Source organism: Chionomys nivalis, chromosome 14, assembly GCF_950005125.1.
Source record: "Chionomys nivalis chromosome 14, mChiNiv1.1, whole genome shotgun sequence".
In the NCBI taxonomy this organism is placed as follows: Eukaryota; Metazoa; Chordata; class Mammalia; order Rodentia; family Cricetidae; genus Chionomys; species Chionomys nivalis.
In genome coordinates this window covers 36,415,601-36,441,853 of record NC_080099.1, presented here as the reverse complement: position 1 = coordinate 36,441,853, position 26,253 = coordinate 36,415,601, and the positions used below count along the sequence as shown (strand labels likewise).

The following is a 26,253-nucleotide window of genomic DNA, read 5'->3' as shown; positions in this document are numbered from 1 at the left end:
CAAACAAACAAACGAAAAACAACCCGCCGATGACATCCAGATGGGTTGTTTGACAGTGCCTCCCCGCAAGGGCCAAAGGAGCGCACGCGCTGGTGACGGGTCCGCCCTTCCTTCCAGTCTCTGGTGGGGCGGGGGTAGGTAGGCAGGGATCTGGATCTGGTTAGGGGAGGGGAAAACCATGGTCCCAGACGCCCTTTTCAGTCCCAGTCTTCCCAGGCTCCTGGAGGAGGAGGGACAGTACAAGAGAGGAGGGACTGGGCAGGGGTTCCATTGCTGCGCATCCCGTCCTGGATTTGACCCGCTGCTGCCCTCTCTAGTCTCCCATCTCGCCCACCCCAGACTCCCGCCATGAGCCCCCCTTCCCGCTCTGGCATCTATGTGAGCCGCGGGGTGGCCCTACTGTTGGCCGGGCTGACAATCGCGCTCTTACTGGCACTGGTGGCTCTGGCTGCCCTGTATGGCAACTGCACACTCGTCCAGCCTTCGGAGCAGCACATTCCTGGGGTGAAGGACACCGCGTCAACCCCTCCCGGCGGCCAGGAGCAGGTGCGACCAACCCGGACACCAGAGGCTGCTAGTGAACCCGCGGTGGCCACCACTTCGCAAGACTGGCGACCCCCGTCAGGGCCCTGGAATCATTCGCGCCTGCCGCCCTGGCTTGTCCCGCTTCACTATGATCTGGAGCTGTGGCCAAGGCTATGGCCAGATAACCTGTCCTACACGGAGAGTGTGACCTTCACGGGTCGTGTGAACATCACTGTACGCTGCACAGTGGCCACCTCGATATTGCTGCTGCACAGCTTCTTTCTGACTTACAAGCAAGCGGAAGTGTGGGGTCCCCTGGCCCTGGGCACTAGGAATGCCACTGTAGGCCGCGTGCCAGTGGACAAGGTGTGGTTCGCGCTGGACACGCAATACATGGTGCTGGAACTGGGCCAGGTCTTGCAGCCGGGTAGCAGATATGAGCTGCACCTTGGCTTCTCTGGCCAAGTGCTTCAGTGCGTCTCAGAGGGGCTGTTCCTGAACCTCTACACCGACCAGGGCAAGCTCAGGTAAGGGCTTGCAGCCCAGTCCCGCATGCATCCCAACCTAGCAGTTTTCATTTGTGATGCTTCTGCCAAAAGAAAGACATTTCCTCCTCTCCCATAGCCAAAGGCAAAGACTTCCTTTTTTCTCCTCCACTGAAAGTCTGCTAAGAATGAAGTTAATGAGACCCAGGCTCCCCCTCTTGTTACTTTCCAATCCTACTTCTGCTGCCCATCCGACTTGTCGCGTGGAGGTTGTTTCGCCTCCGGAGTTTATTGTTTTTGTTGTTGTTTTAAGAAAGTCTTTCTCTACCCAGAAAATCTAAGTATCCAAAGAGCTTCCTAAGGATTAACACTTTGTCTTCCCTCCCTAAGGATTAATACTTTGACCAACAACAACTGTTAAGACCTGTGAACACCTTAGAAACACGGCTGTTTGAAGCCATGGCCCACCAAAGGGGTCAGCACCTGCCAATGCCTCTGGCCTCAGAGCTGGAGAAGCTAGGCGCCTTCTTAAGATTGTCTGCTCACAGAGCGTTGGGCTCTACAAACACGGCCACAGCAGCATTATTTGTTTCCATACCCTGTTCTTTTTGTTTGTTTTACTAAGGTTTTGCAAAAGCTTCAGAACAGCAATTCATTTATCGGTTCCTCTTCTTTCGCTGGCAGTCTGTGGCATCTGGCGCGTGTATAGCTGAGCTCGGGAGTCTGGCACTTCTGGAATTCCTCTGGTGGGGTTTGTGAGCCCACATAACTGTACACATGGTCTTCTTACACTCGTTTGTGAAAATGTCTCTGACGCAGCGGCGCGGGGTGGGGGAGGGGGAGTGCGTTTTCAGTCATTCTCCAGAAGTTTCTCTCACACTGCTCTGAGGTCACACTCCTGAAACCCTGGCAGTGTTGTGAAAATCCAATGATGACTTTCCCCGTTCACCCATTGGAGCATCATTTGCAGGCCACATAACTTCCTGCACGTTGCCCTTCATTAGAGACTGTGTTCCTAGATGCTCCTAGATGCTGGGGGCGGGAGCCACACTGACGTCCACTCTAATCGGCTCCTTACACATTTTTCAAAGTTCCCAAGTCTTAAACAGGTTTAATGAGTTGCCGTAGTAGGTAGGCAGTCTTTGAAAGGATGATGTGTTGGTTTTCCATTTTTCAGTGCTTTAATTCTTGAAAAACAACTTGAAATTATCTCTTAAGGATCATGTGTGAAACAAGATCTACTTCACTGAGAATGGCCTGACACGCCTGTGCCTTAGTCCCGCAGAGGGAAGAGCTGGAATGCAGGGCCCACCTGGCAGAGGTGTCTACTGTCCACATATCTTGGCTTGTTTGCTGGGCCCTCCCTTCCTTCTCTCTGTCCTGGTGGGGCTATGCCCAGACAAGCTAACCTGGGACAGGAGTCCCTGCTGTCCTGGCGGGGCTATGCCCCAGACAAGCTAACCTGGGACAGGAGTCCCTGCTGTCCTGGCGGGGCTATGCCCAGACAAGCTAACCTGGAGCAGGAATCCCTGTCCATTTCCCTATTGTACCAATTAAGAGGCACTAGATTTTCAGAACATCAAAGCCCAGAGTCTAGAATCGGGTGTCTGAAGAGATACCACCAGCAAGTTGTTCTTCCTTCGCTTCTAGACAAAAAGATGCTTGAAGCCAGAGTCTCAAAGAATCTGGGCACAATGATGGTTGGTGGTACAGTGAACAGTGGAGCTGACCAGGCCCTAGGTCAGCTGTTGAAATGAGCAGCTGAAAATGAACTATGCTGGCTGAACCTGTCGCTGCACCTCCCTGAGTCTGCCTCTCGTTCCTGGAATAGACACAGTGAACAGTCAGCTTCAGAGCAGTGTGACAATGGATGAGACAGGCCAGACCTATCAGTGTCAGTGAGTGGCACACAACATGAGCTGTGGTGTCTGTGAGAAGTAGGTCAGCATAATCCTCCTAGGGGTAGGCTCCTTGTTATCCCAACACAGAGCCTGCCAAGTTCTGGTACCTATGACTCCAAGAAGGCTGCCAGGAAGGAAAATACAAGGGGCTGGAGAGCGGGGAGTTTTCACCAAGCAGGTGTGGATTTTCAGTTTTACCAGATGGCATAGATGTTTATATAAGTTATCAAGGTGAGGACACTCTGGTCTCTTCCAATGTTTCGATAATTTTTCATATGAATGGTTGTTGAATTTTTTGAAATGCTGTTTCTGCTTAAATTTTTGTGATTATGTGATTTTTCTTCTTGATTAGAGTCTTGATATATATTATATTGGCTGATTTTGAATGTTGATCCAGTCTTGATTTCTTACCCTTTGCGTGTAGAGGTTACTGAACGGTGAGGTTGGTGAGTGTCTTTACAGAAGGGAGGACAGCTTGGATGAGAGAGAAAAGGAAAATAGAGAGAGCAAGTGTCTTTTGGCTTTCCAACCTCCTATGTTTGACAAGGGCATAAGGCCTCAGATGAATCTTCCTTCCTGTGAAAGTAACTTCTGTTTAAAGTTATTTTGTTTTATGTGCATTCATGTTTCACCTGCATATCTGTCTGTGCATCATGTGCTTGCCGAATGCCTATGGAAGCCAGAGAGAGCATGTCATCAGCTAGGACTGAATTTAAAGAGCTGACCAATGGGTCAAACCCAGGCCCTCTGGAAAAGCAGCCTGTGCTTTTAACCTCTGAGCATCACTCCAGTGCCCTGACAGTGTTCCTAGGGAAAGAACAGAGGTAGCCTGGGGCGAAAGTCAATGTAGGACTTGAAATCAAATGAAAAGTTCTGGAGGCTTAGTCTCACCACCCCAGAACTGTCCCTATCACAAGCAAGGCAGGAGTGTCTGGATCTGTCATGTTGGCTGTAGACTGACCTTAAGGTCAGATTCATCCTGTTATGTAGGAATACAGGCAAAGCAGTTTTAAGGGAGCCTTGCTACCCTGGTGCTTCAGCAAGTGTGGCTTCTAATCCACAGAACAGATGTGTGGTGGGTCATGGGCCCTAAGCAGTACAAGTGGTTCCTGTGGTCCTTTAGAGGCCTGAGGAGACCTGGAATTTCTCGTGTGGCCAGAGGGTATTGACTGGATAGTTACACCATGCCGAGCATGAAAATCACCTCTGTGATGGATGCTATAGAAGTGACTGCCCAAGATGGCTTCATAAGGGAGGCTCAGGTGACAGGCTGAACACATGGGAGCCCAGAAGAGGGTCTTAGCATCATGGGGAACCACCGAGTCTTGATTATTGTGAAGGAGTGACACACAAGCCACACCCTGCCAGAGCACGCTGTCACGCCAATCTGTCCAGGATGAGGACTCTCCTCGAGAATTCTCCTCTCCCTTTTCCTCTACGCCATGGCATCTGGGAGCAGAAAGATGCAGCTTAGATTTATTATCCTAAAGAACAGGTAAGTCTTTGGAAAGAAGTTTGGGTTTAGAGTTGACTTTTTCCAGGAAGAAGAAGAGTGATTTACACAGTAGCAACAAAAATCCTCTAATTGATGAGCTTGCAGAGTTTTTTTTTTTTTTTTTTTTTCCCTGTGTCACAAGTAAAAATATAGATTCCAGAGTCTGAGGAAATTGGTTTCAGACAGTTTGTTTTACACCTCTGAGTTCTGAAAAGTACATTTTGGTGACAGCCTGCCAGGATCTTACCATCCAGCACAAACGACTGAATTACAGTGTTCTGTTCCATCACAGCTTCCATGCAACTGTCACACACCCCAGAAAACACTCGTGTGCCTACCAACTGTGCTTTGCCCGTATGCTGCTGACCTTTGAACCCATCACGGAGGACGTGTACTATGTTCCTGCGTGGAAGGACATTGGTTCAGTTGGTGATGGTGCCAATGAATGAATCAGAGAAGTCTGTTTTGTTGTTGTGTTTGGTTTTTTTTTGTTTTTTGTTTTTGTTTGGTTTTGTTTTTGTATGTACTACGTAAGTACACCAAACACCCTAAACTACAGAACAGGTACATCTTGACTCCATTTTAAAGAAGAAACCCTTTATCCTGCAGATCCCACCAGTTGGACAATACTGGAAATCCGTTTCTGCTCCTTGAAAATGACCTTGCCTGCCCCCAACCCTTTTTTGTTTCACCAAAATCAGCAGGGACCCCTGAAGAAACTGTTGTAGGGTGACAATGTGACAATATTTGCTATGATGGTCTTTTTAGCTACATCTGCACTTGATGGTTTGCAAGACTTGTATAAGGCAAGGATGGATGCTAGAAGGTCGTGTCTAACTGTGAAATAAATATATCTCTTAATTTTGTTTTGAGGACAGGCTCTTGCTGTTCAGTCCAAATTGGTCTCCAAATTACTATCCTCCCACCTCATGCTTCCAAGTGCTGGAATTATAGGCATGCGCTGAGGAAAATAATATTTAAAACAATACCATCTGCTTGTGGTCACTTTCTTCTGTTGTAGCATAAACAACAGAAATGCCAGTTCTGTCTTTAATCCCAACACTCAGGAAGCAAAGGCAGGTGGGTCTCTGTGAGTTTAGAGGCCAACCTGGTCTACAAAGCAAGTTGTAGGACAGCAAGAGCCGTTACACCGAGAAACCCTGTCTCAAAAAAAAAAAAAAAAAAAAAAAAAAAAATCAAAAACAAGCAAGCAAATAAAAAATGCCAGCCCCTTCTTGAAGTGCCCATGGAAGTTTCTGAAAAGCTGTCCAGGGTAGGACACATTCCACACCAGCCTTCTCCAGTTTTCCCAGCCCAGCTTTCTAACGCCTGGCGTTTCTACCATGAATCTTTTATGGTCCTTTTTCATTTAACCTACATATCGCAATATTAAAAATAAGTTTCCTATTTTATATATACTTATAAGATATTATTATTTTCAATATGTGTCTATTACAAAGAAATCTTCCAGAAATAGCCACATACAAATCTTTATGCAAATTCGCCTCTTTTGAGTAATTATTATTTCAAAGGTAGGATGAATGGCTGAATTACATGGTAGGGTAGGTGGACATCTGGAGAATCTAAGAAGTTATTTTCCAAGGCGTTTGACCACTTGTAATTGTCATCACTAGTATCAGAGAATTCTAATTGCTCCATAGCTTTGCCAACACTTGGTACTGGCAGGCCTTTCTCTCTTAGCCGTTCAAATAGGGGTGCTGTTTTTTTTTCTGCATTGATCTCACTCCAATAGACACTGGAATTACTTGGTGGTTCCTTTGGACTTTGTGAGCCTTGTTTTTAAATTGGCTGAGACCAGTTCTACAATTTTCTTTTACACTAGGGTCACTTTAGTTCACTACTCAGTCTTTGTCTTCCTAACGCTTCCACTTATTTTAAGTCTTCTTTCATTAGCTTTCAGAACTAGGCGTGGTGGTGCATCCTCTTAATCCCAGCACTTGGGAGGCAGAGGCCAGGCAGATCTAAGGCTAGATCAGGGCTGCATAATGAGACCTTGTCTCAAAGAATTAATTATCTTTATAAATATTCATTCATAGACATGCTTTATTATATTTATTCCCAATATGGAGGCAGAAGGACTGATTCTGGTGTCACTTATCTTGCTCTAAGTTACGAAGGAATGAGAATCATATCTGTGAGTTAAAATGTCAGGCATTCGAAAGTTCCTTTGTACTTTAAAGTACTTTTCATACTCCATGCATGTATTTGTGTCTATGAAGCTCAGGAAATAACTTTTGGGGAGTTGGCTTTCCCCTTCCACCTGGGGCTCAAACTAGTATCATCTGGCTTGGCAGGCGAAGAGTCAGAGACACACCTACAGTTTTAGTCCCACAGGAACAGCAAGCTACACACCATAACATATATGCAGAGAACCTAGCTCAGACCCATACAGGCTCCATGAATGTCGCTTCAGTCTCTGTGAGCCCCTATGAGCCTAGTTAGTTGATTCTGTGGACCATGTCGTTATGGTATCCTCAATCCCTCTGACTCCAAGTGGCGGATGATTGACAATTGCTAAGTCATAAATTCAGTCAGAGACAAAAACAAGACAACCTTACTACAACAGTACACATATGATGGAGGAAGGTCATTGGTTAAAAAATAAAGAAACTGCTTGGCCCTCATAGGTTAGAACATAGGTGGGTGGAGTAAACAGAACAGAATGCTGGGAGGAAGAGGAAGTGAGCTCAGACTCGATAGCTCCTCTCAGAGACAGATGCCATGCTCCCCTCTCCCGGGCAGATGCAATGAAGCAAGCCCCCAGGTCAGACATGCTGAATCTTTCCCGGTAAGACTGATGCTACACAGATTATTAGAGATGGGTTGATCGGGATATGAGAATTAGCCAGTAAGGGCTAGAGCTAATGGGCCAAGTAGTGTTTAAATGAATACAATTTGTGTGTTGTTGTTTCGGGGCATAAGCTAGCCAGGCAACCAGGAGCTGGGGTGGCAGGAACATAGCCCGCAGCTCCTACGACACAAATATTTGCTGTTGATGCTCCCTTTACACCCCTGCATCTTTCCTCCCGGCTCCAGGACCTGATTTGTGGCAGATACCTGCAGGAGGGCAGGCACAGTTATCCATCTCTTGACTTTATGCTTCCATTCCTCCTTGTCCATCTTAATAGTGACTGGTGCAGCATCCAGGGGTGTGGCAGACAGGCACAGTGAGAAGAGGTCAGGTAACATGTATGTACTTTTTAGCGGAACTAGTCCTCCTGTCTTTTGCTCGCCTGAGCGCAGCACATGCCTTATTTCCCTAGCACACGTATTTCTTTCGATACGTGCTACCTTTCTTGCCATTTATCTTTCTCCTATACATTCCTCGACTTAGCAGGAGATTATCTTATTGCTCTGCTTGGGTTGTCAGTTACATCACTGGGTCCTCAGTTCAACAGTAAGGTACTGTGTCTCTATGCTGCTTCATCCTCTTGTTGGTGGCTCTACCGGACAGGATCCAGGAAAGGACCCACTATGGTTCACAGTGTCTTGGGCTGCAATGGTCCACGGAGCACGTTCATGCCCCTTGCCTAGGACTGCCTTGTATCCTGAGGCAGCAGCATTTGTCTGGTTCTGCCTCTGAAGCAGCCAGCTATTCAGTCACCTCTTAGGTCCTCAGTGGGTAGGAGCAGAGTCCAGGCTTTGGGTCAGTTTCAATTATTTTCAGGGTGAATGAGCACCAGCTTTCTTCTTTCAGCTTTAAGGAATATTCAGGCTGCTTTCTGAGTCTCTCTCCTCTCCATTAGCCCAACGATAGAGCTTGGTGCCTCCTTCCAACTCCCCGACAGTGTGTGAGTTTGGTAACAACCATCCACTGCCTGCTGAGACTTCTCTTCTCTGACTCCTCTTCACTCCCTGGTTCCCCTATGTCCTCTTGCGTCTGAGCTGTCTAAAGAGGAACCTTCTGAATCTCAAGTCCATTCACTTCGTGGAGCTTCCTAACCTAATTTGGCATCTTTCATTGGAATTTTGCCACAATTGTATTTTGTTGCCTGGTGGAAACTATAGTTTTCAGATCCTCTTATCCAAGTAATAAACAAACATGATTCATGGGACAATCCTTGAACCACAGTCCAGTGGATGAACATCTGGCTGCACTAAACGTTTGAATTTCTGGGTGTGGGTTGCATGAAAGTATTTAGGGAGTGGGATATCATAACTCTTGAAAAATTTTACTTAAGCTCTGTTGTTTAGCATTTGTTAGCAGACGATGTAGACATATGGAGCTCATAAAGTAACTTGGAATGAAATGATTTACCGAGTGCGGGTAACTGATATATCTTTAGTGGAAATAGACCTACTCTCCAAGTGCAGATCGCTTCTAGCTCCAGACAGTGGTGAGGCCATGATTCTAGAGCAAGAGGAAGGGGAAGACATTCCACAGTACTGAACCACTAGGAGGCAAATTCCCTACAGCAATTCCTTCACCAGCTGCCCACACCAAACAGAGACTTAGCAGGCATCATACTAGCATATTTCAGTGAGACCTGAAGGGAAGAGAGAATGGCAGAGCGTCCTGTGTTCGGAAGGCTAGACAGCTTCTGTCTCCGTTGGCAGAGCGAGAAGGCAAAGACACTCAATGTGAGATTCCCAGATGTGGAATCCAAGATCAGGTGGCTGCTGCTAGCCTCTGGCCTTCGCAGTTAAGATGAAGAGCCAAAAAGGGCTGTGAGTTGTAGGGACTTTTTTCAAACTGTTTCCTGGACAGGGAAACAGTTACAGAAAACCCAGACCAAGCCCTTTTCTTTCACTGGTCAGGAAACTTGAATCACAGACTTGGAAACATTTACTGTGTTTGGTTTGCTAAATCAGTGATGTTCTTCATGCTTGAGATTCATAAACTCCGTGAAGTCACGGCAGGGGAGATGCTGTCAAACTTCTCCTCCCGTGGTTTGTGTTCAGCGTTTGCCTTCCTGAGTATATAAAGATATACTTTATAATGAGAGGTGCCTCTTCACATTATAGTATGCTTTTTGGCCCAAATGTCACCATATGTTCAGAGTGTTCTACAGTTTCGGGGTGTATGGACTTCCCAAAGAGCATGGATGAACTCTAGAGGGGATTACTTCTACCAGCTCCAGGTGACTTAAGCAGGACCACCTCAAAGACTTTGTCTACATTTTCTTAGGTATGTTTAGCCCTCTTTCCCACCCCCTCTCTTAGAATCACGGTTGTAGAGATCTCATTGGCCATTCAGACCATCTCACTACATCCACACATTCTATGGGAAAGATGTCTAGAGACTTTGAAGTGTCTTTCTTAAAGCTACATGACTTTAGGTTTTTTTTTTTATTTTGCTGATTTTAGTGGAGAACTCTGGTGACCAAAAAAACAACATACAATGTTGTTTCATTGTATCTCCTTTCAAACAAAGCAACCCAAGTCATAAAACAGGCCATTTTGACTGTAACACACACTGCACAAGTATTTCAAGTCTTTTGTATGTCTTATTAAAGCTGCCAATATTTTCGTACAGTCCCAAAGCTGAGCTAAACCTTATTCAATAGTTGTGAAGACATCTTCCATTGTAAATGACCCAATCAAAAAAGAAGAAAAAACAGACAGAACCCCTAGCTTCTGGTAGTTTGGAAGTGGGGCGAGAAAGATGATTTTGATTCATTTTGTGGTCAGGTATAATTCCGGCAACTTTGGATAAGTTTATCATTAATGTCGATCAACTCACCTATGAGGTAATGGCCCTTAGGTCTTTTCTAAACTTCAGCAGTACTGAAACATCTTGTTAGGTTGGAAGATGTAGGGCTCACAGGTGATTTGGTGTTCAATTGTTCACGAATGATACATGAAATAGCATGTGTGCTCAAGTAGCAAAACAAAGGAGAGCGTCATATTTTCCACACAGAGAGCTGAAGCTCAGGATCCGCGAAGTGACTTTCCCAGAACGGCTCAGCTGGTAGCAGTGTGACCAGGCCTTGTAGCCAAATTGACTACAGTGAAACCACAGGCTTCCTTCCAGCCTGGACAGGCAAAGCTATAATAAAATGAGGGAAATGAACAGGCCAAACAGGCTGGCTGCAAATTATGGCTTTGCCACAGTAGTGTTTGGACACCCCAGTGGGCTGTCTGTGAGATGGTTCATTCTTATTTTTCATGAAAGTTTCTGAAAGTCTTAACAACTTGAGTGCCCTACCAGAGCTGTGCAAAATTTTTTCATGCAAGCAAAGAGGCTCTTCTGCAGTGGAAGAGAGGTTTGCAGAGGTGAAAAATGGATGAGACAGGCCCTCTCAAGATGTTTGTGTTAGTTTGGCTTTATTTATCTACAAACTGTCGACAAAAGACGGATGATAAGCCCAGGACCTCAGATGCAAGGGAAGTTCATATTTAACATTGTTCTCTACAGCTGGGTTCCCAGGGTGCTGAGTCTTGGCAAATGGAATAACAAGACTGAGGAGAAAGCTGATTGCTGAGAGCCATGCCCTTCAGACACTCTGGCTGGATGTGCTGGGGTTGAACCTGACATCACGTTTTTTTTTTTTTTTTTCCCTAAGCTTTCTGCTGTAAATCACCAGGGCATCATGGCAGTGTGTTCTTCTTTGTAATTTTCCATGGGAGTAGGAGAAGCCACAGTCGGGATGTGGCAGATCTCTCTGCAACTGTAGGACATGGTGTTCAGTTGGTGTGTACCCATACGGTTGACCTCCAGAGGGGTCCAAAATAGAACTGTACGTTTTCAATTAGAAAGACGAGGGAACATTTGAGAAAGAGGGGTAGACAGAAAGAAAACGCATAGACATTCTTTAGACTGTCTCGCCCTTTGGTGACAGATCAAAGCCACAGCCAAGTCTCAGAGAGACCATCCTAGCTTTCCAAAGACCGACATTCCGCGAGTGTGTTTGTTCCTGCTTTGCCTGTGAAAGCTTCATGATGTAATGAGACAAAAATCACTTTGTGGTTTAAAGATAAGAGATCATTATTATTTTAGGTTTTTACAAGAGCCCCAAGATGCTATAGAAATTGGAGAGAGAGAGAGAGAGAGAGAGAGAGAGAGAGAGAGAGAGAGAGAGAGAGAGAGAATGTGTGTTTTAGAGACGGCAGTGAGAAAGACAACACAATGCAAGTTCTTTAATATACCCGGTTCAGCTATACCCCACCCAACCCCCCTCCCCACCTCTCTCTTTCCATTGATTTAAGAAAAAAATTTCCCCAAATGTATTTCAGAGGCCTGATTGCAACTCAAATGGAACCAACATTTGCCAGGACTGTCTTCCCCTGTTTTGATGAGCCAGCTCTGAAGGCGACTTTCAATATTACAATTATTCATCATCCTGCCTATAAGGCTCTTTCCAACATGCCACAGCTAGGTAAGCAATGCTTCCTGCCATTGTGTAAATGTGAAAACATGAGCTTTCATGCCTGCTTCTCTGGGCAGTGTGTTAGTGGCCTTCATCTGTTTTAACCGTGGAGAGCAGTCACATGAGCCAAGTGTGGACCCTCCCACTTAGAGACGATAAATCCCTGTTCTTTCTCAGTGGGGATCTGGGGACATGATACTGCCTCTACATGCTGACAGTCTGTCTGCCCGTTAGTTAGTCCACAACTATGGGCCCTTACTGATAACAGGCTGGTGCAGTTGGTCTCAGCAGATGCACAGATGTGTTTTATTCGCCTTGGGTGATTTTCTTACCTTGACCTGCACTGGTTTCTAACTTCTAAAGATCCCGAGACATGATATAAAATTCTAGACCTTCGGTTCCATGGTAACTCTAATGCTCAATTCATGCTGGACTTGCAGCATTTATATGACTTTAATAAAAGAAAACTGAGGACAGGTTAGCCTCTTCATGGTAACCTGAGCCGTCATAAACTGCCCTAGTCTCCCTGTTACTATGTATTACTCCATGACATATCAGACGGTCAGCCCTCCCTAGCTTTTGAGTTTGCAATTTCAGCATTAGGCTCCAGTCTGCTGCTGAAGATCTCTCTGAAACCCGACAAAGGGGGAATTGCAGCTCTGAGTCACTTTGGACTCAGGTAGCTCTAGATTAAATGCTGCCAGATGTGTGCTAAAGGAGGAAACAGAAGTAGTGGAAAGAAAGGGTACCGACTGGGCAGAGAGCATACAGTGCTCACGGGCTTGACATTCAGTTACGTTCTTGTCACTCAGGATGCTGATTCAGACCTACGATTCCGTCAGTGGGCCCTTTAAATATACCTTTTATTTATTTAAAACTTATTACAACCGTTGTATAGGTTTGTGGGATAAAGTGTGAAGACTTGATTCATACATGCAGTAGGTAATGATCATAGTGGAGTCATCGTAATAATAGAAAATATTTTAAAACTCTCCTGGGGATTGGGGAAATGGCTTGGTCAGTAAATGCTTGTCATAGAAGTGGGGGAATCTGAGTTTGATCTCCAGCGCCCATGTAAAAAGCCGGGCGTGGTCAGCGCCACTGTAATCTCAGTGCTGGGGAGGCAGAGGCAGGGGGTTCCCCGGGGTCTTGCTGGCCAGCCAGGCCAGCTGAAGTGGGGAGCCCTAGGTTTAGAGTCCCTGTCTCAAAAGACAAGATGGCGAGCAGTTGACCATGATGTTCTGTGCTGATTTCTGTAAACACGTGTGCACACATGCGCACACTCATTATGTACACACATAAATACTTTTGAACAGCATACTAATTTTGCATATTCTTGAGTTATAGTGTGGTATTTCAGGGTCGTTGACACTTTTTAATCTCCTTATTGCTAACTTGTGTTTGGATCCTGGATGACAGTGGTTCACAGTCACCTGATGCAGAGTTCATGGTTTAGATAGAGAAACCGGACCTCCTAGACTACAGGGAGTTCCTAGGAAGGAGTGGTTGGTTGGCAACTGTCTTGACAGATTGTTTCTAGGTTGCCTTGCATGTTATCTAGGTTTACAGCGGTCTGGACTAAAATATTCCTGCAGGTCAGTCTGAAAGAATCGGCGTGAATGGGAGCAGATGGACGGTCACTACCTTCCACACCACACCCCGCATGCCAACTTACTTAGTCGCTCTTGCTATATGTGACTTCGACCACGTCAGCAGAACTGAGAGAGGCAAGGAGGTGAGTAGCGAGGAGCCTGCACACAGGGAGCGATGTGCTGTTTGTATGTTGTTCAACTACTGTACCATATAACTTACTCCCGTGTTCCTCTCCCCCCTGCCAAGTCCTATGGAAATGTGGCTTCGTGGAATGGGATGCACCAAGCTGGATATGGTAGCATACACTTGTAACCCCTGCACCCAAGAGCTCAAGGGTCATGAATTTCAGGCCAGCTGGGGCTACGTAGTGAGATCCTGTTTCTTCCCTTTTCACTAAATTAAAAAATAAAGGGGGGGGGAAGGGTAGGGGCGAGCTATACTTTTCCACAATAGCTCTATGTAACTGTTTCTTTGGAAAGACTGTACGTTAAGCCCAGTCCTCAAGGCACGTTCTAAGCACTCACTTCCTGTTTCTGCTTTCCCGGAGGGCAGGAGAGAACAGACCATGGTTGAGCTAGCCCCGGGAGATATGCTGCTTACTGGATGATATTCAAAGTGTTTAGCAACCAGGATGGCCCTGGCACTGAGCGATAAAAGCAAGACGCCAACAAGTAGCTGGCGTGGCATGTGTAGGCTAACTGTCATTCCCACTACGGAGCTAGGCCCTGTACAAGACTTCCTCAGAGTCATGTAAAATGGGGGAGCAGCCTTTGTCCTGAAATTCTTCATTTTCATCTTGTTGTATTCTCACGAGAGCGTAAGATTTTTAGAAAGGATCTTGGTTTCCGTGACAATGCTTTCCACACTTGCTCACTCCTTGTTACGGGATATGGAGGTAACTAAGGCCAGTGCCTTATGCCCAGTTCTTTCAGATTTTCTTGGCTTCGTTGGGTGAGAAAGGTCAAGCTGTACAGCTTGCTGAGCATCCCTCGGGCTGGGCTGAGATCTTCCAGGCTCATCCCATTGACATATGGAGACAAGCAAGCTGGTGGTGAGTCAAGCGCCAGCCCTCCTCGCCTAATGAATCACTCACACAGCGCTGGATGCGAGCAGCAGCTTATCATCTTCCTGAGCTGCTGGCTCCCGGCCCTGCTCCTCTTGCTGAATAATTACTAGGAGGTCCTCGATACTCACAGACGTAACACTGGCCTAGTCAGAAATCATAGCATAGATCGGTGAATCTGCTTAGGCGTAATTTAGAAGCATGGTTTGAGCCTGGAAGGAAGCAGCAGGCCTCTCATTTCCCAGAGCTAATGAGAGACCCAAGGTGGTCCCTCACATCCACACCAAAGAGCTATGGTCAGTCTTTGCAACCAGCAATTCCTCCAAAAGGATAAAATCAGTTTCTTCCTTGAAGACAGCCCTATTATAAAGCATACACGCTGCCGTAGAAACAAAAAGGAACAAGAGAGAGAAAATGAGGTTTGTGTTATCAGCAGAAGGCTGTGCTTGGCCATGGCTGAGCACCACAAAGTGAGCAAATCTACTGGGTCTTCTATGAGATAAACAAAATGCAAGCTGGGACTAGTGATCAGCTTAACCCGCTCAGTAAGAGAGTGCGGTTATGTAAAGCATGAGGGTAAACAGATAACACGCTGTAAGGATGAAGATGGCTAACTTGGTGGACTTGGGCAGCACAGGTATTTGCAAAACAGTCTTCTCTGATGTCCAGATCTGCCATGTCCAGGGATGGCTATCAAAACTCACAGATGGGGTAGGTGTGATTTTGAGGAAACTTTACAGCTACGTCTAAAATGGTCCATATTGGCTTGTGCTTCTTGCTTCCTCCTAGGGGCTACACACTCTCCATCTCCAATATGAAATACCCATGATTTGTCTTGCTTTGGGCATGCAGAATGGCCATTTGTGGGAGGAGATCATATACTGAAAATTAATGAGCGAGTATTCACTCTTGATGCTATTATTTTGCAAAAGACTACAGCTAAAACCCAGCTTGTATCCACTGGCTCCAGCCTGTAGAATGTTTCTTCCAAGTCTAGTGGGGCTTCCCAACTTTGGTCTCGGAAGCCATAAATTTAATGGAAAAGCAGATCCAAGGCCCGAGGCCTTCTTTTTCAACTAAATGAGGTCTCTGCAGCACCCAGGAGGAAGAAATCAGGGAGGGAATCCAGGCTAGAGTCTCAAAAACAGGTGGTTGCATTTTGTGAACAAGGAACATTCCCAAACTCTCACATAATAATAAAAAGAATCACATAATTCAAGAGGAACGTTCCAAAGAAATAAGAGCATGTTCCTGGAAAGCGTGTGCCTATGTGACTCTGCTGTTCAAGCTGAGCCTTTCTGGATAAGGTTCTGCAGAGAGCATTTCTTTAAGTGAACAGAACTCACAGAAGGACACACTTTGTAGTTCCCATGCCCCTAACTTTTGTCCCAAGGACTTTCATTTTCGTGTGTCGTCCTTGGCTTCAGCATTGACAATTCCCAATTCTATGAAAAATGACTGACAGAGAAAGGCTCTAGAGCATAAGGGGATGCCACATCACTGCAGCCCTTCAGGTTGAAACAGGAGTGTGGTCACGAAAGCTACACAGATTCATTCTCGGGCACCAAGCAATAATGTGTTTACATAAAAAGGACATTAAATGGCAGAGATGCCTTTTACCAGCAAACATGGGAACATCTTTGCCAAAGAGTGGAGACTATAACTCGCTAGCTTATCATAAGACTTTACAAGGTACTTTTTTTTTTTATTATGTCCTTTTCTAATCAGAAGCTTTTGAGCTTCATGAGGTCCTATTTATTAATGATTAATCTCAATGTCTATGCTATCAATGTCCTGTCAAAAATCACTTCCTGTAACAATGAGTTCAAGCCTATTCTTTGCTTTCATTTCAATCAGAGCCATGGTGTCTTTCTCTGATACCCTTGACCCATTTGAAATTGAATTTTGTGCAGGGTGATGGATAAGGACCTGTTTTCATTCTTCTTCCTGCAGCTTCCAGTTCGACCAGCAATTACAGATTTTCAAAGTAAAAGTTAATGTAGCATACCTCTGGGGGACTCACTGTTAGTACTTTGCTTACTGGGATTTTCTCAGCACGTATATGAACTTAAACATATAAGCACTGTCTTAATTGCTTTTTTATTTCTGAGACAAAGCGCCATAACAGTAGAACAGAGGGAGGCTCACATCTTGATCCATAAGCAGGAGGCAGAGAGAGAACACTGGGAATATTGCAAGTCTGTCGAAACATCAAAGCCCATCCCACAGTGACACCCACTCAAAAAGGCATGCCTCCTAATCCTTCCTAAACAACGGAGGGACCAAGTGTTTAAATACATGTCACCGTGGGGACCATTCTCAAACCACCACAGGCGGACAGCTTCTTCCACAGTTGACAGGGAGTCAAAATGGACAAGGTGACAGTTTTCTGTCTCAAGTATTGCTCTACCTAACTGTTGTGTAATTGTTCTAATTTAGATACGAATCTGGGCCCGGAAAGACGCCATTGCAAATGGAAATGTAGACTTTGCTATGAACGCCACAGGTCCCATCTTCTCATTTCTGGAGGATTTGTTTAATATCAGTTATTCGCTTCCTAAAACAGGTGAAACATTTAAAACATTTTCAATGCACAACATTCCTGTTCTGCAGGCCCTGAGTCGAGATCGCATGAACATCGATGAACCTCCCTCCAATGGCATATTGGAGCCATTTAGCTTTTATTTTGGAGTTAGCCTTATGACTGTTCACCATAGTGTTTCATAGCTCCCAACCCAGAGAGAGATCTGCCTGTGCTTTCTCTGTTGGGTGCTATGTATCTTGCACCATTTTTATTTCAGCCCTCTCGTGGGTGTCTGGTGGTTCCTTCTCTAGATGGGGCTTTTAAAAACTCTCTCATACTTACAGATAGCACTGGGCAGTGCTGGGCTCTGGATTCTTTCAGCTAATGAGCTAGCAAGACTTTAGATATTCTCTAACGGTGACTCATCGGTTTAGTACTTGCTCTTATCTATAGGTTTCGCCATAAAAATTAGAATCATGCGTGAATGTAATATGATCCTTGAGGATTTGTGTAAATATTTTATCTCTCATAGATCTATATGATTTGCCTGTAACGTTTTGCAAACTGCTCAGCTCAGAAAGTTGCTCAGTGTGTTTTTTCTTCTTCTGTTTAAATTGTGTGTGTCATGTAAATTTATTTTCTCCCTCCATGTTTTTGAAATCTTGGGAACACTATGCTCTGCCTACACAGGCAGATGGTAGAAGAGGGTGGGGAGAAAATATTTGGGCTGTGAGGCTCTGCAGAGTCTCTGCTGCTCAAGCATTTTAGTGTAGGGGGGGGGATGTAGGGCGGAGGGCAGGGGAGCAGCTTAAGCCTGGTCAGAAATCCCATTTTGCCTGTCAAGTAAGGAGCTGGCCGCAGCAGGCATCTGAGCTTGCAAACCAAGTTCCTAGCTCTTCCATGCTAGAGGAGGTTAAGGTAGCTAGTTCTTGCCAGTAAAACAAACACACAAATATGCTCATTAAGGAAGACTCCAGAGTAACCCTTGTTCTCCCATGGCATCCTGACCATTCAATGAGACACTTTGTTTTCTTCCTCGCCCTGCAAGGCACTTACTGTCTTTACACTCCTACTCGCTGCTAGTGCACATCTGTCAGAACAGTCTTTACGTGGTGTCGCCCTCCAGCCTGTCCTCCTACATGAAGCCAGAATCTTTGCAGAGAAAGAACCGATCATGTTTAAGTCCTCTTTAAAATCTCTCCGTAGCTTCTCACAGCCACGAGAATGGAGTCTGAATCCAACCATGTCTTTACAATGATGTACCACCCTATCCCAGGAGTTGTGCACTTCCCGGCTATGATGGGTACCCTGGCACAGTCTCTGCGCCCTCCTCGGTCCTCCAGGCTCCCCTTGCCTGTGCACTGTGCTCCCCTTGGAATGTCTTTCACTTCATTGGATAATTCACCTTTTCTATTTGTTAGCTCAGACAGAAAGGTCTTTGGTAGAAGGATTGATGGATAGTAAGACATGCACTCAATAGAAGACTCCACAGCAATGAAAACCAAGTACCCTTTCTAAAACTTAAAGCACAAAAGTGAATTTATATAATGAAATAAAATAGAACGTATAATCTTTTCAAAGCAGGGGAACAGTAAATACAAAACACGACAGAAAGCAGCATATGAAGTTGAAAATTTTATCATCTGGCCTTTTGCAGAAAAAACTGGTCAGCCTCAGTCAGTTCGAAAGGGTTAAGTGTTAGACCCACAGTTGTTTCTATTGTTATTTTGAAAAATTAAATCTTTGTATTAAATAATGCAGGATCATGTGGGAATGAATGGTGATAATTTGTTTTTTTAAAAAAAACTCAATGATTTTGCTTAATTAAATTGTATTCATTTGAAAATTTAAAATATTTTTTAAAATGGTCATTAGAAGAGGCCTAGCAAGGGGGCTCAGTAAGGAAAGGCACTTGCTGCCAAGCTTGACAACCCAAGTTCAATTCCAGGGATCCAACAGAGTGGAGGAGAGAACTGACTCCCATGGGTTGTCTTCTGATCTCCATATGTGTGCCATGGCACTGGCACCCCCCCACCCCCCACATACACCCAACACACACACATACATGTACACATGCACACACATGTGCATGCAATTACACAGACACGAACACAAATACATACACATGCATGTAAAAAGATGTAATTTCTGGAAATTTTTAAAAGTAGTCAACCAGTATCTAAAAGAAATTATTTATTATAGCTGTCAGGGAGAGATTCTGAGTGCTGGTTGCATTCATCCTTTGAGTAGAGGGTTTCCTGGGAAGGCAAAAAGGATTAGCAAGCTGAGGAAATCTAGGGTTAGCAAGCAGAACTGAGCTGGGCAGGGCAGCACAGGCTTTTGTGAGGGAAGTGTATGGGATTGGGATGAGATGTGTGTTGGGGAGGAGTCTAGAGGGTTGGGCAATGTCACTAAGTCTGATGCCTGCCCCGAGGCCTGCTGACCCATAGGATTGGGAAAGAGCAACGATTTCGCCCATTTTGTCTTATTGCTGCATTTTGAGCTCTTTCTAGATTTGGGGTATGAATCTTTTATCAGAAGTATTTGATCTTTCTTTGCTTTTCATATGGTTGTGAGACTTATATTCTGATTTCCATTTTCAGTGTTAGTTTTTTTTAAAAACAATCTTTTCTTCAGTCAGTTTACAAGTTTCCTCTGATCTTTATTTTTCAGTAGCCTTATGACTTTATTTGGATATGATTTATAGCTAAAACAAAGTTTTATCAGAAGAGATGATTTAATTTTTTCCCTTCTTAAATCCATTTAGATATAATTGCCTTGCCTTATTTTGACAACCGTGCCATGGAAAACTGGGGGCTGTTGACATTTGATGAAGCATCCTTGTTGCTGGAACCAGATGATGAACTGACAGAGAAAAGAGTCAGGCTCTTGGCTGTTATCGCCCACGAGGTTGGGCACCAGGTACATGGTGAAACATTCGTTTGTGTTTCACAGGGAAGTGTTTTCCAGCTGCTTTCCTCAAGGCAGCAAAACCAAGAAATACCAGCCACACACCACATTTCGAGGCAGGGGGGTGTTTAATGAAATGTACAACTGTGTATTAAACAAGAAAGGTCTGTGTGCTGTCCATCAAGCTGAGTCCGACCCGCTGAAGTATTATGAACCTGGTTAATTTTATTCTGGAAGAGGCTCAGCGAATGCAGCCAGGATGTAGGTGAGGGGCATAGGAGGGCTCAAGCTGTATCCGCAGAGGGTGTAACAAGGCTGCACACTGTTAGCTCTGTGTGCATCATATTGGGATCTTAAGAGGGCAGGCATTTGACTTGATGGAGAGGCTCACACCTACCTTCTAGTCTATTCCATTAACACAACTGTGTCAACTAGGAAATAACCTTAACTACGGCAGTGGCATTTTCTTAGGTGTGTGTGACCCCATGATTTGGAAAAGACCGCATAACACCCGGGTTACACAGTCCACATACTCCCGTGAATTTTGATCAGTTGTCTCAGTGTCATTTCTTATTGTCACCCAAGTGACGTTTTTAAAAGCATACACTGCTAATAACTGCTGTAAGAATTTGGTTAGATAGCAGGGTATGCTTCTGTTGATTTGGAGAGTTGCGTTTTTCTTTCCAAAGACATCTATCCTTTCTCTTGCCCTGTTCTGCCTGAATAGAAAATAACGCAGCTGCAGCACATTACAGAGTGTACCCGTGTTTGAGCGACTCATATGTGGTGTGGATCAGATCACAATCTAAAACATAGTATCATCTACCTACAATGAAGTCCCAGTTAGATGGTGAGGTGCAAGCTTAGCAGGGGGTGAGAGCTGAGGACTTCAGCTTCCTTGAACTAAATGCAACCCGTGGGCCAAGCCAACAGTTTCTATTCGGTGAGACAGCCTTGTGCTTAAAGATCAGTTTTAAAGCAAAGCCTGCTTCCAGTGACCAGAAATGGCACAGCATGGCTGATACCTCCTCGTATGAAACAGCAAGCTGTGTTTGGGAGCCCTGCTTTCAAGTTCTGTTATTGATGGCAAACGACATGTACGGCTTTTTGTCATCTCGCCTCCTTAGTGGGTATCTGCAGCAAAGATAACTTCAATTTCAGAAATGCCTTCTTCTCTCTCCTATCTTCCGAAGTGGTTTGGGAACCTGGTGACCATGAGCTGGTGGAACAACATCTGGCTCAACGAGGGCCTTGCATCTTATTTTGAACTTGGAATAATTAACTACTTCTATCCAAAACTTCCGAAGGTAAGAAATTTAAACATTTACCCCTGATGATAAAAATATTGTGTATTCATTGTTGGAAAATCTATAAAACACAGACAAATCTAATAACTACTAAATTACTAAAACACTTATCAAGGGTGAGTCATGCTGCCTTTTGTGTTTTGTTTCTTACAAGTCTTTTACTTATTAATTTTGCTTAAGTGACATTTATAATGAAACTTCTTTTGGCCTAAAAGTTTTGATATTAAGCTGGGTGGCAGTGGAGCACGCCTTTAATCTTAGCACTTGGGAGGCAGAGGCAGGCAGATCTCTGTGAGTTCGAGGCTAACCTCGTTCCAGGACAGACAGGGTTTTACAAAATCCTGTCTTGTAAAACCAAAATATTTTTTGATATTTGCTTACTTATTATTGTGTGTGGCAGGCTGCACATGCCATGGCATACATGCGGAGGTCAGACGACAGCGAGTGGGAGTCCGTTCTCTCCTTCTGACATGGGTGTGAGGGCTCAAACTCTGGTTGCTAGGCCTAGGAGCAAGAGTCCTTCCCCACTGAACCATCTTGTCAACCCTGTTTGGAGATTTCTATGCTAGTATGGTAGGGTGGCTTAGTGGGTAAAGATACCTGTGCAAGTCTGACAACTTGGTTGTGATTCTCAGAACCTACGTAAAGGTGGAAGGAAGGACCCAGTTCTGTGTACCGCCATATACATCGTGCACATCAGAACAAATGAAAAAGGTTCTAATGTGTCTTCACCCCACATGTCATCATGGGCACTTCTATATATTATTAAATCCACTTGGAAACCAAGAATACATTTTCATGTTTTTGAACGCACCATATCTGGGAAGTGCTGAGATGGAGCACCCACTTAACATCCTGAACCAGAGCCATAATCCAGAGGACCTGGATTATGCTCCCTTCCCCAGGCTGTCACTCTGCAGTGCCCTTTTCCTTCCCTGGGCACAGGTTCTGTTGTCCCAGAAGGGAGTTCAGAGATCATTCTGTAGAAGCTTCAGCAATTTACCTGAGATCGTTTCCTATCTGGGACAGAGTTGGCTTTGAAGCCTCGTGGTCTGGGGCTAGTCTGATGGCCAAGATGATGATGAGGAAGAGAGTGCTGGGTTTGCTGCTCACCAGCTCTTCAAGACCCAGGGTCTCATGGGCTCTCAATCTCCAGTTCTGGCTTTTCTGCCTTTCTTTTTCCACCTAGTTCAGGGAAGCAGCAGACTGTGTGTAAGCATGGCTCTGACCCTAAACCCTGGGCCTCAGGCGTCTTAGACAACAGCTCCACCACTGAGCAGGACCCCTGCATCCCCACGCTGCCTTTCCTACCATCATAAGACGAGATGTACAGGAATTTCATGCAGTCATTGAATGGGGTTCCTGACTGTTGCATACTATGTCACAACTGTTATTAATCTACACTCGTGTGCAGGTAGAGAATCATAGACATTCTTGTTCAGAACAATAAATCTTGATAACAAATAGCCTAAAGTGCTTAACTGTTGTGAAGCAGGCTTTATTTACTGGGCGTTTCGCTAAGAACTATAAATTAATATAGTCTTTAAAACAATTAAGTAAGGACAGTGTTGTTTTCCCTGCTCTGAGATGGAGAAACTGAAAGCCAGAGATCAATTTGCTGACTTGCATGAGTAAAAGAACCGTTAGGAGAGTATTGATGGTCTGTTGTCTTGACAACTGCCCATTCATTTATCATAACCCTTCGCTTTTCATAAACGTTTTATCTGTTATACTTGGAAAAGAAGAAATCCATCTGTGACTGACCAAACTAAGTCTGGCTTTGCTTCCTTTCAGTTTATCTTTCTGCTCATTTTTAATATAACAATTGTTGTAATCTAACAAAATGTTGATAAGTAGGACATTTTACCTCTATGGGAAGTATTATATTAAAATCAACATTGTGATAGTGATTATCTTAGGGCATGAATGATGGGAGTTTTAAATTTTCTGCATTATCTCTATGACACATTAACAAAATAAGACACTTTCAAGAATACTAGAAAAACCTATGCCTAATGAATAGGCTCTTCAGGGACTTCTAAATTCTTGCTACACGGAGTATGGTTACTGAACTAGCAATAGGAGAGCTTTACTATTCAGCATCCCCAAGTTACCAGAGTACAGGATATACTATAATATAGAGTAGCCAAACCAGCATGATTTTGACGCAATCCCCAGCTGGTCCATTTTCCACTAAAATGTCAGACCTAGCCAGGCATGGTGACTTACATCTGCCATCTCAGTTATTTAGGAAGCCGAGGCAGGAGGATTTAAAATTAAGAAACAACCTGCTTATTGTCAAACCGACAAGGTCTAGAATCACCCAGAAGCCAGTCTTCTGGATAAGCATAGATAAGATTATATATAAGCTTGTATAAGATTAGCCTTTGGTTAATATTATTATTAATAATACTATTATTATTGTCTATAGTAGATTAACTTGAGTGGGTTAATTAAGGTGGAAAGGTCCACCTTAACTAGGTGCAATACAGTGGACCAGGGCCTGGTTGAATTAAAAAGAGAAAGTGAATGGAACACTTTACTCTCTGCCTCCTGACTATTCCTGAACAGCAACTGGCTGCCTTGAATTCCTGCTTCCATGACCTCTTAGCTAAGATGAACTACACTCTCGAACTGTAAACCAAAATAAACCTGGTCTTCCTTACTTTGCTTTCGGCAGTATGGGGTATTTTGTCATAGTAACACATCAAGTAACTAACGTAAACCTAGTTGATGGTGTTAATCCAAATTTAGGAATACGAAGGAGTTGATTAGAATGTAAAGAAATGAAAGTGGAGGAGATTTGGAATGCTCACCTGATACATGTGCCACCCGGCATGAGACAGTCAGCTCGGAATTCCAACCCACTGGTAGCGATTTCAGGCTTTCCGTGGTTTTCAGGGACTAGCCCACTCGTAGAGGCGCAGACTTATCTGTGCAGCATCTCTCCTATGCTCTGCTCATTGTTTTTTTTTTTTTCGGTTATTTTTTATTTATTTATTTTTTTTGGTTTTTTGAGACAGGGTTTCTCTGTAGCTTTGGTGCCCGTCCCGGAACTAGCTCTTGTAGACCAGGCTGGCCTCAAACTCCCAGAGATCCGCCTGCCTCTGCCTCCCGAGTGCTGGGATTAAAGGCGTGCGCCACCACCGTCCGGCTGCTCATTGGTTTTTCATTCCAAATTCCTCTTGGCTGTAAATTAGTTTTCTTTTTTTTTCCCCTTTTTCCTTTTTTAAAAAATTGATTTTACTGAGCTCTACATTTTTCTCTGCTCCCCTCCGTCTCTCCCCTCCCCTTCAACCCTCTCCTATGGTCCCCATGCTCCCAATTTACTCAGGAGATCTTGTCTTTTTTCTACTTCCCAGGTATTAGATCTATGTATATCTCTCTTAGGGTCCTCATTGTTGTCTAGGTTCTCTGGGATTGTGAATTGTAAGCTGGTTTTCTTTGCTTTATGTCTAAAAGCCACTTATGAGTGAGTACATGTGATAATCGTCTTTCTGGGTCTGGGTTACCTCACTCAATATGGTTTTTTCTAGATCCATCCATTTGCCTGCAAATTTCAAGGTGTTTTTTTTTTCTGCTGTGTAGTACTTCATTGTATAAATGTACCACATTTTCCTTATCCATTCTTCGGTCCAGGGGCATTTAGGTTGTTTCCAAGTTCTGAATATGACAAACAATGTTGCTATGAACATAGCATAGTGTATACCCAAAAGTGGTGTTGCTAGGTCTTGAGGAAGGTTGTTTCCTAATTTTCTGAAAAATCATCATACTGATGTCTATAGGGACTATACCAGCTTGCCCTCCCAATCTTTCTAGCTTCACGTCACAGAGAAATTGTTCTTGCCATGTGCCCAAGGGAAAGCCAGTGTCTTGGACAGACCTGTGGCTTTCAGTACATTGTAATGAACTGCTGCTCAGAACCCATGATCTGCAGACACTGTATCTAGTCTGTGGATTCTCTATAGTTGTAACTTAGTATGTCAGCATCATTGTCAACTTATACATCTAGCGTGTTTTTTCCTTCATGCATATACCTGGAAAAATACCAGTCAGTTTGAAGGAGCCACTGATTCAATTGACAATATAATCTACTGGACTGGAACTATCTAGAAACAATGGATCCTGTCTTGATGAAAATACACGACTCTTAGAATCACGCTCTTTCATAATTCATAAAAATCAAAACAAGAGCTAAAGAACGGGAAGGAAGATGGCCTATTGTTTTGCTACTCAAAGAATTCTGAAGTTTGGGGTATATTATAATTTTGATAATTTTCAATTATTCTTTCCCCCTTTTAATGTGGGTTTTGGAAGCTATCTTAGGGATCTTGGATTTTGTATTACTGTGACCCTCAGAAGTTAATGTGGTTCAATCTTTTCCTTTATAGAATGAGATCTTTTTTTTTAACTTTTTATATGATGTCCTCAGAGAAGATCATTTCCAGGAGTCTAGAGCTGTGTCCACTAATGTGGAAAATTTTACAGAAACAAATGAAATAAAAGAACTCTTCAACATTTATACTTACCACAAGGTAAGAACACGTTCGTGCTTTCTTCTATTCTCATGCTGAGAGTTGCATAAAATGAATTCCAAGGACGATAAAATGCTACATCCTCAAAACTTTAGGTTAAAGTAACTTTAATCTTATTGCCTAGTAGATGTCTAGTCTTTAAAGTCAGCCTTTACTTAGCAAATATTGTTGGCGAGGTCATATTAGATATTGGGCATAACTTGCATACCTTGAAGCTTTTTGTTTGTTTGTTTGGGTTTTTTGAACTAATAGAGATCTGCCTGTCTTTGCCTCCCAAGTGCTGGGATTAAAAGGGTATCCCAACACTGTCTGGCTATACCCCAATGCTTTAAAAGCACACTTTTATGGGTTTCTGTGTGTGTGTGTGTGTGTGTGTGTGTACGTTGGATGCTAGAGGATAGTCTTGGGTGTTGTACGTCTGGAGCCATCAACCTTGTTTTTGTGAGGCATGGCCTCTCATTGGCCTGGGCTTGTTGATTTTGTTAAGCAGGGTAGTCATCTAGCACTAGGGATTCTTCTGGTTTTTCTCCTCAGTTCTAGGATTATGAACACACATACTTAACTTTTGTCCATGGGTTCTAAGG

At 44.2% G+C, this 26,253-nt stretch overlaps 1 protein-coding gene across 1 annotated transcript in view; it reads left to right on the top strand.

The window, feature by feature from the left end:
- The first annotated feature begins 348 nt into the window (after nt 1-348).
- Lvrn (laeverin) overlaps nt 349-26,253 on the top strand; it is a 52,542-nt gene continuing 26,637 nt past the window's right edge. The window contains exons 1-7 of the mRNA XM_057789087.1: nt 349-1,052; nt 11,604-11,746; nt 13,333-13,472; nt 16,833-16,959; nt 19,685-19,839; nt 21,021-21,134; nt 25,526-25,669. Of these exons, the coding sequence (XP_057645070.1) occupies nt 349-1,052; nt 11,604-11,746; nt 13,333-13,472; nt 16,833-16,959; nt 19,685-19,839; nt 21,021-21,134; nt 25,526-25,669 (1,527 nt within the window). The remainder of the gene's footprint in view (nt 1,053-11,603; nt 11,747-13,332; nt 13,473-16,832; nt 16,960-19,684; nt 19,840-21,020; nt 21,135-25,525; nt 25,670-26,253) is intronic.